Source organism: Sminthopsis crassicaudata, chromosome 4 (genome assembly GCF_048593235.1).
Source record: "Sminthopsis crassicaudata isolate SCR6 chromosome 4, ASM4859323v1, whole genome shotgun sequence".
NCBI lineage: Eukaryota > Metazoa > Chordata > Mammalia > Dasyuromorphia > Dasyuridae > Sminthopsis > Sminthopsis crassicaudata.
In genome coordinates, this window is record NC_133620.1 from 16,548,944 (window position 1) to 16,565,325 (window position 16,382).

Below are 16,382 nucleotides of genomic sequence, written 5' to 3' on the forward strand. Positions count from 1 at the left end.
CTAGAGCAAAGCTAAGGGATTACCCATGAAGCTTCATTCAGTGATCATCTTCTAGATTGTATAGAGAAGTGCTTATTTGTGGGGTAGAGAGTGTTGGACTGGAAATCAGAAGGTTTGCATATATCACTTCTAGTTCAGTGACAAGTGGGTGGTAGGTGCTTAATGAGTACTTATTGATGGCCTGTCAACGCTTATTCATAGAACTCAGGACCAAGGTCAAGGTTTGAACCCCCAATTCTTCAATGACCCCTTTGGACTTTCTACTGGATCCTTGACCTTGGTCAAACCCACAAGTCAGGCTGATGGCTTCCTGTTGGAGATACTTGCGATATATCTGATGGGCTGGACATATGAACCAGCAGCCCATTTCAAGGAATCGAACTTATGACCACCAGCTTCCTGACTATTAGGAGGCTGAGTACAGAATACAGAGATGCAGGGGAGCCATTCCTGCCTCAGTACTTTCTAGCTGAATTAGTGGTCTTGACTGTGTCATAAAACCACTCTGATCCTCAGCTTCCTTATGTGTAAGATGAAGGTGTAGACCTTTATTGCCTCCAAGATCCATTCCAGTTCTAAGAAAATGATTTTAGAGTTGTCACAAAGCAGAATGGGTCTAGAGGAAACAGTAAATCAGATCGTAGGGGAGGGAAGTTTAAGTAACAGATGAATTCAAGAAAGCTGAACCTTCTATAAAGAGCTAATGTTAGTAGCAAGAATGATGTCAGGGAGAAGGAAGCCACAAAGGAAGATCCAGCTCTTTTCTCAGGACAAAGAATTGGAAATCGAGGGGATGCCCATCAATTTGGGGAATGATGAAGAAATTGCAATATGGGATTATGAAGGAATATTCTTTTTCTGTGGTAATTATGAGGAGCAGGATGCTCTCAGAAAAGCCTGGGAAGTCCTTTGTGAGCTCAAGCAAAGTGAAATGTACTGTGTACATAAGTAAATAGCAATGTTGTGGGATGATTGGCTGTGAATGACTTTGCTGTTTCCAGCAATACAATGATCCAGGACCATTCTGAAGGACTTATGATGAGCAATGCTATCCATACCCAGAGGGGGGGAAAAAAAACTAATATCTGAATACAGAGTGAAGCATGTTTTTTTATTTTTTATTTTTTTTTCTTGAGGATCTTTTTTTTTTTTTCAGGGGAGATATCTATGTTTTCTTTTGCAAAATGACTTTTATGGAAATGTTTTGCGCAACTTCACATTTATCTTCTTCATGGTGGGGGAGTATGGGGAGGAAAAAATTTAAAAACAATTGTAAAAAATGTTTACATGTAATTAGGAAAATCAAAATATTTCAAAAAGAAAAAAAAATGAAGATGCTAACCTGTTAGACCCAAGAATACAGAAAGCCCTGGACCTAATAGTAGTGACCCCAAGAGATGATGTACAGTGAATCAAGTAAAGTTAGCAAAAGAAAAAGTGAGTCAAATAAAGTCAGAAAAAGAACAAAGAAAAAGGCAGAAAGGGGATTAAAAGACAAAAGCAACAACAAACATTATTACAACACTAAAGAGAGGGAAATGTCTCTATTGGAAAAGGAGGGAGTCTGTTATGAAGTAACATCGAAAGAAAGGCTTCTGTTCAATTTTATTTTGGGGTCATTTTAGCCTGGAAGAAACCCATTGTCCCTCCCAAAGGCCATTTGTCCAACCTGCCCGTAGCAATCAGTCGATAAGCATTTATTAAGTGCTTATAGTGTATTCTACCCAGTACTAAGTGCTGGGGCCACAATGAAAAACATAATTTCCAGACTTCTTCAATATATATTCTGCACAGTTTATCAAGATGCAGTCACCATTACTCAAGGAAAATGTTGGACAAATAGCGTCCCCCACAGGAGATGGCTTAGGAGAGACATGTGCCATTCTCCCTGCCTTACTTTTCCTCCTCTCTTCCCTCTAGTTCATCCCACTGTCTTTCCTCAAGGACTATTCTGCGTCCCACTCCTACTAATTCTTGCTAAGGTATTAATAGATGACTGAGGTGTTAGCTGATAGGAGATTAAGATGCCCTCCTTCCCTGGGGCATTCACATTTTCAAAGAAGACTCCTTAAAACCAAAATCTTTTGAGTTTTACAGGACTTGGAAGTGCTTGCTTGGTACTTGGTGGCTTTTTAATAAATGCTTGTTGACTGACTGACCTGAAGGAATGAATCAGTAATGATTAAAAGGTAAAGGTTGACACTGACATCCTTGCAAAGTGGGATGGTATCACTTGATACCATGAGAGACCTCACTAGCTCCTGAGGCAGCTTTGTCTCCTTTTTAAACAGTTCTAATCATGATGAGATTTTTCCTTTGACTGGTAAGAAATTTCATAAGATCATAGATAGAGGGCTGGAATGGAGGTGGGAATCCAATCCCTCATCTTGCAGAGGAAGAACTGGAAGTCTAGGGAGATCAGGTGACTTTTGATCACATAGATGTCAAGTGCCAGAAGCAGATCTGAACCCAGCTTCTCTGATTCTAATATCAGTCTCTTTGAACTGGATCATATTGTTTTTCTCTGTGCATCAATTACCCAGGCCTCTGAGTGGACTGACCTGTGTCTGGTACCCATTGGTTCTATGACCTTGGACTAATCTCTCACTTGTGAAATGACAGAGTTGGGAAGATACGATATCAAACTCTGATTTGCTTCTGAATTGGTTCTATGTTCCTTGACTCCTCCCAGGCCCACCAGGTGGGAGGAGGAGCAGACTTTAGCTCCTTTCTCCCCATCCCATAATAGCTATAAGAGCAGCTATAACATCCCACTTAGGTCTTCTCTTCTTCAAACCAAAATTCCCAGCTCCTCCACTCAATCATCCCACAAGATGTTGTTATGGCACTTCGCTCTCCTGTGCACTGTCATGAGCTTATCAATATCCATAAAATATGGAGGATTGGTTCTTTGTGAGAATCGAAACCTATACACTTAGCATACATTATCAGACTTTATCATTATATAATAAGGGTTTGCTCATGGGAAAGGAGTAACACTGAGGAATAGAGGAAGTGTAAAAATGAAAAATGTCAATAAAAATAGTCCATTTCATTGTAAAGCTCCTTGAAGACAGGGACTTAATTTTGCTCCTTCGAATATTTCCAATGTTTAGCACAATATTAAATGTTTAGTGTTTGATTGTTGATTAATATGATTTAAAAATGGGTGCTCAGAATTAAATGCAATATTCCCATCGAGAGTACCATGAGTCTCATTTCCTTAGTTCTTTTAATGTATATTATTTTTTATATGTTTCATATGTTGTACTACTGAATCAATTTAGGCTCTGGTCCAATAAAATTATAGCTTTCTGAGCCTCAGTTTACATAGACTTGGACTAGATAGCATCCAGAGTCCTTTCCTCCTTGTACATTTTGCCCTTCTCTAACTTATGGCAATTCTATTCAAAATGTTGGCACAAAGCAAATCATTGAATGGAAAAATTACATTAACTCAGTCTGATACAGATGAAAGTCATTGTGAGGAAAGACCCCATGAACTGAGTCCCGGTCAGTGTCTTGTCTTCATCAAGTCCTTGCTAAGCCTCAATTTGTGTATCTGGAAAATGGAGGTAATCCCTGCCTTGTCTCTCTCATAGTAATGAAGGCTTATAGAATCATAGAATTCAGAACTGGACAGAAAATTAAATCTAGCTATTTTCCTAATTTTGCAAATGAGGAAACTGAGCCCAAGAATGGTATTTCAGAATGACTTTCAGAGGCAGGATACAAGCATATTTAATATAATTCCAAATTCAGAATATTGACTGTATAAATGGAATCAAGTAAATGGAAAACACTATTCTTAACAAAGCTTATTGTGGAAGAAAGATACAAGTAAAGAAAAAAGGGGAAAAAAAGGAAAAAGATAAAAGTCACTTGGATTTAATTCAGTTTCAAAAGACTTGGGTGGAAAGTATCATCCTAATCCAGAGAGACTGGATGTGGATCAAAGCATAAGATTTTCACTTTTGTTGTCGTTGTTTGGTGGATCAAAGCATAAGATTTTCACTTTTGTTGTCGTTGTTTGTTCGTTGTTTTTTTCTTTCTCATGTTTTTCCCCTTTTTATCTGATTTTTTTTTGCACATCATGATGAATATGAAAATATATTTAGGAAAAATTGCACATATTTAATCTATATTGAGTTGCTTTGCTGTCTTGGGGAAGGGGAGGAGAGAGGGAGAAACATTTGTGACCCAAGGTTTTACCAAGGTAAATGTTGAAAACTATCTTTGCATATATTTAGGAAAATAAAATACTATTAACGATTTTTTAAAAATAGTCACCTTGCTGAAGCCTTTGCTTGCAATTCAGGGTAGGCGGCATGTCCCTGGACCACGTGGTCTATCTGTAAAATCAAGAATCATGGATAAAGTGAATGTCCCCAGAAATGTTATATGTGAGCAGGAGAGAAGATTCCTAGGGAAAGAAAAACAAAAACCAAACTCATTTCCTTCTACTTTTCTTCCACTGAGAAATCTGCCAAAAGAGAAATTCTAACTCAGCTGGGGATTCTCAGGATTTTGTAAAAGACCGTCTTTGCTCAGCTTAGTGAACAGCTTAGAGGTTCTATGGTCACTGAAGCAAAGATCAATGAAATCCATGGCTAATCCCTAAGGATGAAAGGGAGAAGCTGGGAGGCATCTGGAGCCATGAGGAAGCAAGGAGGCTGGTGTACTAGACTTAGAGGTCAGAGGCCTAGATTGAAATCCAGACTTCTCTGCTTGCTAGCTGTTTGACAAGAACAAATCACTTTATAAAATGGAGTAATATTATGTACACTGCCTAACTCCCAGAGTTGTTGTGAGCTGGATTATTGTTCTATCAGGCAGGGATGCTTAGTGCTGGGCAATACAGCATGGTGAGACAGACAGGAAGGTTTCAACTTCTATTTCCACCGTGGTCGTGGTCACAGAGATAAGGAGGTGGAAGAGAGAGTGTGATGAATGAACAAAAAGCCAGGAGACCTAGGTCCAGTTCTACTAGGACCTTCTTGTGACTTCCCGCATTTTTCCCCTCATTCAGTTCCCCTCATCATCTCCTTTTGACTTTGGTGTATTTTTCCCCCTCATTCAACTGTCTCATAGTTTCCTTATCTTCAAAATCCTATAAAAATGAGGGGTTGTACATCATTATCCCTTTCCATACCCTTTCTTTTCTAAAGTCAGTAAAATTGGAGTTCAAAACCAGTATTAGACATATACTAGTTGTGTGACCCTGAGCAAGTCACTTAACCTCTATCTTTCTCAGTTTCCTTATCTGTAAAATGGGGATAACAAAATGTATCTCCCAGAGAGATTGTGAGAATCAAATGATATAAGAAATACAAAATGGATTCCTGGCATGTAGTAAAAACTATATAAATATTTGTTATTATTATTATTATTATTGTTATTAGCTATTGATCTCTATGGCTTTTCCCCAGTCTGCACAAGGTAACTTGAAATTACTTTGATTCAAGTTTCATAAACCTTAAAGGACAATATAAATAATAGTCATCATTATTATCATTATTAAGATACCTTTAGTTTATGTTGATCTGATTTCTTCAGTTCTATTTGGGTTCCAATATGATTTGTTCCAAGCAAGATTCATCTAAATCTAGACTGGGAATTTTTAACGTGGTATCCATGAGCTTTTTTTTTAATGCATTGATAACTGTATTTCAGATTTATTTATAATGCTTTGCATTTTATTTTATGCACTTAAAAGTATGATGTTGAGGAGTCCATAGATTTCATCAGACTACTCAATTTAAAAAAAATTATAAATAAGAAAAAACTACAAAAAGCTTAAATTAAAGCTCTTGGACAAAGAGATATCACTCTGCAAAGCTACAGATAATAGATATGTGTCACTAGACCTAACACACATAATAGGAATGAGTACATTTGCCACTTGGAGTCTGTGAAACAGTAAAGATCCAAGAATGGAAACAAAAGAACCTCAATGAATAATATCTATTTTAATTCAACCAACAATACTTCAACAGGGAAGGATTAGACAAATGGCTGAGACAAGTGAATTTATTTACAGAAAGGAAAGAATTCAGGAGAGCAGCATGGGATAAAATCACTGCTGTCCAAAACTTTTTAAGGAGTTCAGATTTATTGATCAATGAGTACTTTTAAGGAAATAATAGAACTTGAACAAAATATCATTGTAGGGGTAAAAATTTTGGATCTATTGAATACTTAAAAAGATATTTATCAAGTAGTCACTTATATAAAAGCAGGCATTCTGTTCTTCAATGAGACAAATCCCTCTCCTACAAATAAGAATCTATAAATATACTTGAGAATTTGACAATCAAAATGCACTGAAACTGTATTATCCCAGATAAAATGGTTTCTTATGATCACTTAAACACAATATAAGTTCATGCAAATTTGAGAATAATATTTTTACTAAATGTAATCATACCAAATACACATAGCCTTTAAAACCATATGGGAAGAAAATTGGAGTACAAAACCAGTATCAGACACACACTAGCTGTGTGACCCTGAGCAAGTCACTTAACCTCTTTCTTTCTCAGTTTCCTTATCTGTAAAACGGGGATAACAAAACATACCTCCCAGAGAGATTGTGAGAATCAAATGATATGAGAAATATATTTACTGTTTAGTATGATTCCTGGCACTAGCAAAAACCATATGTTTATTATTATTGAGTATTATTATTAGTTATTGATCTCTATGGCTCTTCCCCAGTCTGCACAAGGTAATGTGAAATGACTTTGGTTCAAATTTTATAAACTTTAAAGAGCAATGTAAATAATAGCCATCATTATTATCATTATTAAGATGCCTTTAGCTTATGTTGATCTGATTTCCTCAGTTCTACTTGATTCTAATTCTAATTCAGTTCTAATATAATTTATTCTAAGCAATATTCATCTAAATCTAGACTGAGACTTTTTAACCTGGTATCCAGCTTTAAAAAAAATAATATACATTAATATCTGTATTTCACTAAAGTCAGATTTATTTATAATGCTAGGCATTTTATTTTATGTACTTAAAAGTATGATGTTGAGGGGTTTATCAGACTACTCAATTTAAAAAAAAATCATAAATAAATAAAAAATAGTCATCATTATTATCATTATTAAGATGCCTTTAGCTTATGTTGATCTGATTTCCTCAGTTCTACTTGATTCTAATTCTAATTCATTTTAATATAATTTGTTCCCAGCAATATTCATCTAAATCTAGACTGAGACTTTTTAACCTGGTATCCAGCTTTAAAAAAAAAAAAATATATATATATATATATATATATATATATACATTTATATCTGTATTTCACTAAAGTCATATTTATTTATAATGTTATGCGTTTTATTCTATGTACTTAAAAGTATGATGTTGAGGAGTCCATAGAGTTTATCAGACTACTCAATTAAAAAAAATCATAAATAAAAAATAGTCATCATTATTATCATTATTAAGATGCTTTTAGCTTATGTTGATCTGATTTCCTCAGTTCTACTTGATTCTAATTCTAATTCATTTTAATATAATTTGTTCCAAGCAATATTCATCTAAATCTAGACTGAGACTTTTTAACCTGGTATCCAGCTTTAAAAAAAAAAAAATATATATATATATATATATATGTATATATATATATATATATACATTTATATCTGTATTTCACTAAAGTCATATTTATTTATAATGCTATGCGTTTTATTCTATGTACTTAAAAGTATGATGTTGAGGAGTCCATAGAGTTTATCAGACTACTCAATTAAAAAAAATCATAAATAAAAAATAGTCATCATTATTATCATTATTAAGATGCTTTTAGCTTATGTTGATCTGATTTCCTCAGTTCTACTTGAGTTCCAATATGATTTGTTCCAAGCAAGATTCATGACTCCTGACCCTGAGAATTTTTAACCTGGTATCCAGCTTTTAAAAAAAAATATGCACTGATATCTGTATTTCACGAAAGTCAGATTTATTTATAATGCTCTGCATTTTATTTTATGTACTTAAAAGTATAATGTTGAGGAGTCTATAGATTTCATCAAACTACTCCATTTTTCTGTACTTTACAGAAGTACAGAATTTCATTTAATTTCTCCATTGGGAGAAATTAAAAGCATGTAGTTATAGAAATGAAGTACTATCATCTCCATCATCCTATCTGTTCTTGAAGTTATACTGACAATGTTCTGGTTGACTTTTCTACAGAAGATGAGCCTGTACTCCTACACTTTCAATCAATGTTAAACATCATTCAATTCACTTATACAAGAGTTAGTCAGACACAAAGTCAAAAAGAACAATAGAAGATTAGCTTATTTCATGACAATTTCTACTAGAGCTCTATCAAACATAAAGATAATCGGAAGGAGATGTTGCTGAGTGAAGAAAAATGATGGATATTTATATAAGACTCTAAAGTTTGCAAAGAACTTAATTTATATACATTATATCAGTGGAACCTTATGTGATAGAAGAAACAAAAGTATCATTACTCTCATCTTCCATATGAAGAAGATTTGGAGGAGTTAAAGGATTTGCCCAGGGACCCACAGCTAGGCAGCGGAGAACTCTGAAAATGGTCAGCATCTTTCAGGTTAGAAAGGATTCTATCTAAGATGCAATCTCAGGGATGAGGGGCCTCCTGAGACTCCTTATACTTCAGCCTGGGACTTAATTATGCAGAGTGCTCTGTGTGCATTCAGCTGACCCAAAGAAACATGAAGGCAGCTTCCTCTAAAGAGATCATTGGACAGTAAGATTAACAGCTTAGATTGTACTGGAGACCCACCACAAGATACATAGCCAGGCTAGACTGCTGTTATTAATTCAGCCTGATAAGATCCTAGAGTGGTAAGGAAGAGAGACACAACAAGGTATCAGGACAGACCCAGACAGTTCAGCTGATAGTTTGGTTCTTATCTAAAGTCAATTTTTTAAAAATGCAGGGAAAACACAATCTTCTCTTTCCATGATTTCCCAAGAACAAATTGTGTTCACCTCATAGCAGCTTTATTTCTCGCTTTCCTGATCTTTCTCTGCCTCTAGATGGAAGTTATAAAAGTAAAATTCTTATAATTAAAGACTCCTGTCTGACAGCAAACTTTGACAAACTGTCAAATGTCCACACGACCAAAGTAGCAAAAGGTCTAGAGGACATCAAATATGAACATTGAATGATAAAACTAGGAATCATTAACCTGAACAAGGAGCACAATAGTGAAGGTGATAATAATGGTCATGGTTATATTAATCCAATTTAAAGCACTTTGAATATTTGATAATTAATTTGATAACTGGCTGAACAAGGAATGAATCAGTAACGGCTGAATAATAAGAGTTGACATTGATTATTCACATCTTGATATTCATTTACTCACTGGACTGATACACAAAAGATAGACACGATTTTTAAAAATAGAATTTTAGAAACAGTTAAAAAAAGTAAAACATTTAATCTGAAAAAAATTAAGAATCAAGTAGTAGGATGATACCAACATATATTTCTAAATAAGAGCAGTGCTTATTTTTTCTCCCCACAAAGAAGGTAAGATCCTCCTGCAAACTCATGACTAATATGCTAGATGCACATTTTCTCTTTCTGTAGCAAAACATCCTATTTAGTCCCAGGGATGAAGCCTTCATGGAAACTACATTTTAGATCTCCTACTTCCCTTGCTCCTGACCCTCTTCAGGTAGCTGGTTCACATGTTTCCTGGACTTATCATCTTCATCAGAATTTGGCTTTACTCGGGAGCTACTTCTGCCTCAGTTGCCCACTTCTGGTCTCTAGTGCACTTTCCCCTCTGCATATTTACAGACACTGGCAGAGATCCCATTTTATATCCTTCTGAAAGGTAAAAAGGAAACCTCTTTCCCTGATTATTTTAGAAAGGAAGAATCAAGACAGCAATAAGAAGGCATTGCCTTTAATCTTGACAAAAGCTTTTTTTTTTTTTTTTTTTTTTTTTTTTTTTTTTTTTTTTTTTTTTTTTTTTTTTAGCATCCTAGATGTTTTAGCAAAAGCAGAATGGGAAAAAGAAAAGGGCACTATCCTCTGGGTGACCTACATGGCTCAACCTTCCAAGGTCACAGTTTTCTCTGTTAAATAAAGGGATCGCCTACATGGCCTTCAAGGCTCCTTTCAAATCTAGATTTGATTCTATAATCCTGAGAATTACACTTCAAGTGTTCAAGTTGCCCTGTCATTTTGAAAAAAAAATATTTTGCTTGTCATCCTTAATTAGAAATTGAGGGACAAAATACAGTATGGGGTAAAGAAAATGAACCCAATCCAAACCATCCCAAAGTGGAGTTACTCCCCATCATCGGAGAGCTCCAAGCTGAGGATGAAAGCCGTCTCTTTCACAGATGATCCAAGTAAACTTGGGAAATCACTTCACATCTCTCTCTGGGTCTCAGTTGTCAAATATATTAAGTGGATTTTTTTTGGGGGGTGGTCAGGGATTAGACCAGAACACTGCTGAGTACTTTTCCAGCAGTTCTGAAATTCACTGATGCTAGATTCTCTGTTGGGGAGGGAGGGAGAAAGGGAGAAGGCAGAGGAAGAGATCAGCAGAACTATTGATTTTTGCTGAGTTGGGCTCTGTGTCCATTAAGTAATTCCTATTAGCTAATGTGTAAGGATAGTGACAGACCTTACTACACGCTGGGAGCAACATCAATACTGAAATGGTCACATTTTATCTCCTGATCTGACCATGACTGCCAGCTCTACTTGCCCTTGATAGATGACAAAATAAACACAAGTTAACAGATAAAACTGGTCCCTAAAAGAAATTGTCAGGGAAAAAAATGTCACAGAATAAATTTTGAGCCATCACTTCAAGAAGCTTGATTTCCTTCTTGCTTAGACATTAATGCGTCTGAATGATGCATATCCAGGAAGGGGGGAGAAAGAGCTGGCTAGCAATTTGCTAGGATTCCAAGAAAGCAATTCAATTACACCAGGGTCTTTTGTCTTTTTCCACTCTAGTCAAACTCACATTAACACTTTAATCAGAGAAAAGATCCAGAATATAGCACAGTGCCTGATACACAGAAAGGGCTTTAATAGATGCTTGTTGATCTTTTTTTTAAATTTTCTATAGAAAGGGATCTTAATCTGGGGCCCAAAAATTTTATTAATTTTTAAAGAAATAATTTTATTTCAACCGTATGGACAAGTATACATATATTGTATTTAACTTATACTTTAACATATTTAACATGTATTGGTCAACCTGCCATCAGGGGAGGGGGTGGAGGGAAGGAGGAGAAAAGGTGGAGCAAAAGGTTTTGCAATTGTCAACATTGAAAAATTATCCATGCATATATCTTGTAAATAAAAAAGCTGTAATAATAATAACAAAATTTTTAAAGTTTAAAATTTAAAAAAAAATTTAAAAAGAAATAATTTTATTTAAATACATTTATTTAAATACATCCTTTGCTTTAGTTTGTCCATTTAAAAGCATTACCCTGACACAAAGTCAAAAAAGAACAATAGAAGATTAGCTTATTTCATGACAATTTCTATTAGAGCTCTATCAAACATAAAGATAATCGGAAGGAGATGTTGCTGAGTCACTGAGAAGGGATCCACAAGCTTCACCAGACTGCCTGAGGGGTCCAGGATGCAAAATAAAGCAAAGACTTCTGGCTTACCTTTAAGCCAGTTAATTATCCCTGACTTTGGGATGGGAGATGATCATTCAACTAGTGGCTTTGTGGGAGAGTGATGGAGATTTGCAGTACAAATTGGTCATAGCATCGTAGAAAAAAAGCTAAATGGGACCATAAAGATGAAAAACTTGGAGCTCACTGAGATTGTAGGACTTATTCAGGATCATATAGATAGAGACTATGGCTCAGGTGCCATAGCTACAGTGCAGGTTCCTTTCCATTGTGCTACCCTACCTACCCCTTCCTGCTGAGGGTGATGTGGGGGTGGAAATGAGGGACCAGGAGCTATGGAACTGCTTATTCAGATCCTTTCCCAGAATGCCCAGGCCTCCTCTAAGTTCTGAGCTTGGAAATAACATGGAGTGAAGATAAGCTTAATGATCGGAGCTCATGTTTTTATGAAGCTTTGAAAGTTTTCAATTTTTTTTTCCTTCATAACAGCTGGGTGAGATAGGTAACCACATCATATTTTATGGCCATTTTACAATAGAGAAGATTAACTAGTTAAGTGATATGATCACAGTGACATGGGCCTAGATTTATCCTTGGGTGTCTGAATTCACATGCAATGGTATTTTATTTTGTTTATTTTGTTTTTCATTTTTTTCCTACTCCTTTAATAAGAATGGCTTGTCCAAGACAACATTGCACACAACAGCAAGATTGTGTGATGATCAACTATGATGGACCTAGTTCCTCTCAGTAATACAGTGATCCAAGACAATTCCAATGGACTTGGGATAGAAAATGTCATCACATCCAGAGAAAGAACAATGGGGATTGAATGTGGATTAAAGCACACCATTTCCACTTTTTTTGGCTTTTTCTTTCTCGTGGGTTTTCCCTTTTCTTCTGATTTTTCTTTCACACCATGACTAATATAGAAATATATTTAAAATAATTGTGCATGCATGATCTATATCAGATTGGTCACTATCTTGGTGAGAGGGAAGGGAAGGGAGAAAAATTTGGAATTCAAAATTTAATAAAGATGTTGAAAACTTTCTTTACATGTAAATGGAAAAATCAAATACCATTAAGTAGACAAAAGAAGAAGAACAACGATAAAAAGATGGTTTGTTATGGGCCTAAGGATTTTTGGTGCATCCTGTCTCTGACACTTACTATCTGAGAAATCCTAGGAAAACAATTTTAAGCTGAACTGAAAAGGGTATAGTATCCAAAACAAGAGTAGAGAGTCACGTTGTATCATGCTGGGCTTAAGCCACATCTACACTACCATGATTACTTGTAGATGTTGTGTTTTAAAGAGACCATTGGCAAGGGAGAACATAGCTAGAAGAGGCAGGGCAGAATAATGAAGCATGTGGATCTTGGGAGTGACAAACCTGGGGAGGAGGGATTCATAGCTGACTTCAAGGGTTTGAAGACCTGGCAAGTAAAAAAGGATTCAGTTTGCTTTACTTATCCTTAGGGAAATGTTGAGGAGCAATGAGGAGAAGCGACATTTTAATATCAGGTCAAGAAAATCTTCCAAGAGATCATAAGGAATCCAGAAGTGAAATGAGCTGCTTTGAGATGAGGTGGATTCTCTTTCCTTGGGAAAGAATGTTGAATGGAAACTTAACCCAGTGCCTGGCATGCAGTAAGTGCTTAATAAATGCCTTTTGATTTGTTTGATGAATACTCATCAGGTCTCATGTAAAGGGAATTTCTGCATTGGGTAGATGAATTTTCAGGTTCTCTGATTCATTAGGACCACTATAATTTCTCCCTGCTTCTCCAACCTTGTCCAACAATTCTTTTCTGTCATTTTGCAGAGTATCAGTTAATTGTTTCATGTCTATGGTTCGATCTCTCAGGGGTCAGCTGTTTCTTTTTAATATTAAGCACTCTGAACAGTGTTATGCATAAATATACAACAAAACCAAAATACATAGTGATAAGTACTTATACACATACTCATTTTCTTTAAGTGAATGAGTATCTTGGAAGTTGATTGAGCCCATAACTAAGGCAGGTACGTTTGGACTTGCTGCCATGATTTACAGGCAAAGAGGCTCCAAGATTTTTCAACTAGTTATTATCATTGCTGTTGTTTAGTCACGTCCCCTATTTTGGGTTTTGTCTGGAAAATACACTGGATAGGGTTGCCATTTTCTTGTCCGGCTCTTTTAACCGATGAGAAAACTGAGGCAAACAGAGAAAAATGGCTTGCCCACGTCACACATTTAGGATTTGCTTGGCAAAGTCCCTGGAGAGGACTTTTACAGATTTCCTTCTTCAGATCATTTTACAGATGAGGAATCTGAAGAGCAATAATATGAAGTGACTTTTCCCAGAGTCACATAGCTAGGAAGTGTCTACAGCCAGGTTTGAACTCAAGAAGTGAGCCTTCCTGACTCCGAGACCAGGCTGTTCCCTTGTCAGCTAGGCAGCCCAGTAACTATAAATGGGAATACATGTTATCAGATCCCGCTTCAAGTTCTTACTGTAACTCTGGGACATCTCTCTCCCTGTTTCCTCTTCTGGAAAGTGAAAGCTTGGACATTAAATCAGCACCCGAGTGTGATGGGGATCTGGTAATGAGGGTGAGCTTGTGTTACTTGGCTTTTGAGGATGAAGCTGTGAAAGTGGGCAGGATATACAGAGCATCTTTCCTGGTATCACCACGATGGTGTGTGAGAATGTGCACAGGGTGGTTTGTGGCTTCCTTTCTCAAGTACCGCATGGCAAAACCCAATGAGAAGCAAATGGTGATAAAAGCTATGAGGTCCGACTTGAGCTGCTGCTGTGTTTTTGAGGTGTGCAATAGCTGATGCTGTTTCCCGTTACCTTCCATCCATAAGTAGAGTGAACTGGGGTACAGGGATGGGAATCGAGGGCAGCTAAAAAAAGTGATTCTTTGTCCCAGTTTGTAGGGACCAGAGCCAGAATTAAAACCCAGGTGTCTTCTACCTCTAACTACGGGAAATATCACTACAAAATTCTGCCACATCATAAAGAAGAAAGGGGTCTGTAGTGGAAAGGAACATGGGACAAAAGAACAAATGTTTCAGTGTGCTGTTCACATTTGTAATTATGGGTAGCAACCATGGAGGCCAAGGGCCACCTGCAGGCATACAACACTGTCTGGTGTCCCAATCAAATTAAAACATTTAACAAAATAGATAACAATACAAGAAAACACAGATAATGCTCATTTGAGTTTTTCTACCAATCTTCTATCAATATCAAAAAACTACATTTAACAAAATAGATAACAATACAAGAAAACACAGATAATGCTCATTTGAGTTTTTCTACCAATCTTCTATCAATATCCAAAAACTCCGTGAGCATGAGTTTTTATTTGAGTTAGATACCGCTATTCTAGAGAAATAGCAGTATTTGCAGCACAACCAATGTGCTAGTATATAAAAAAGGGACTTTACACAAGACTAGCTCCAACTGCCACCATGTAGATATTCAGAGGTGGGTGGTATCCCAGCCCAAAGGCAACTAGTTGGTGTATTAGATAGAGTATGGGACTTGGAATTAGGAAGACATGAAATTGAATTCTAACTTGGATAGTTAATACTTCCTAGGGAAGTCACTTAACAGCCTCAATTTCTTTTCTTCTCCTTTTTTTTAAAGGATAATCAAATCTACTTTATAAGTTGTTGTCTGGTTAAAATGAGATAAACATTCACAGACCTTAAAGTTCTATATGTTAGCTATTGTTATTATTATTTTCATCTAACATCGGGATGATTAGCTTCCGAAGAAACAAAATATATGAAAGAGAAGGCAATCATGTCCAAATCATGACCAAGTAAAATGAACTGGAAACTCCTGGATTTTTCTGTACAAAATTGCCTGTTGCTGCTGTTTCCTTGAGTTTCAGTATAGTTCTCGAATCTGAAGGCCTGAAAGATCTGTATTTAGTTGTGAAAGTGGAACGTGACATCAAAAAAATCACAGAATCTCAGTCAGAAGGAAGCCCCGGGGCCATTAGTCTAATTCAGTCTTGGACAAAAATATTCTTTTAGAATCACTCTCCCAAAGTAGTCAAGAATACTTTGAATGAAGATTTCTTTACAAAGAGACTGATTCATGAACTCCTGAAACAGCATAGTTTGTGTTTTGTTGAGTTGGGTTGTTTTTCAGTCATTCCTGACTCTCTATCATCCCATTTGGGATTTTTTTTCACAAACATATGGGAATAGCTTGCCATTTCTTTCTTTAGTTCATTTTACAGATGAAGAAACGGAGGCAAACAGGGTGGAGTTACTTGCCAGGGGTCACACAGTTAGGACTTATTTGAAATAGATTTGAATTCAGGAAGATGAGTCTTCCTGATGATGAAGTACTGGATAGCTGGATAGGATTGACAGAGAAAGCCTGAAGATGAGATGATAATACTCCTTGAGGCCAGCAGGAAAGGCCACTGATGGGATGGGCTCAATTTTACAGTCCCATCCCTCGTGGATATCTTTGGAAACTTCACTTATTTCCAATCAGATACATGGTATTCAAATCCTTTAGAACCAGGCAAACTAAGTCTAAATCCCACTATTACAGGGCAGCCTTTTAATTATATTGAGACATCTTTATCCCCTTGAATTATCCCCTTGAATCTTCGATCATCCTATTTAAATTTCAACAATTTGTTCAATTGACCAATGCAACAGCCCATTTCACTTGGAATTGCTTCCATCAGAAAGCTAAGTTAGGATGTCAGATCCCTGAGGTTC

General features: G+C 36.3%; 1 protein-coding gene across 4 annotated transcripts in view; it reads right to left on the minus strand.

Moving 5' to 3' along the window:
* The window catches only part of FGGY (FGGY carbohydrate kinase domain containing), a 517,954-nt gene that overhangs the window by 120,362 nt on the left and 381,210 nt on the right, over positions 1–16,382 (minus strand). For all 4 annotated transcript variants that reach the window (XM_074265798.1, XM_074265799.1, XM_074265800.1 and 1 more), the window contains one exon: positions 4,291–4,352. In XM_074265798.1, coding sequence (XP_074121899.1) covers positions 4,291–4,352 — 62 coding nt within the window. The remainder of the gene's footprint in view (positions 1–4,290; positions 4,353–16,382) is intronic.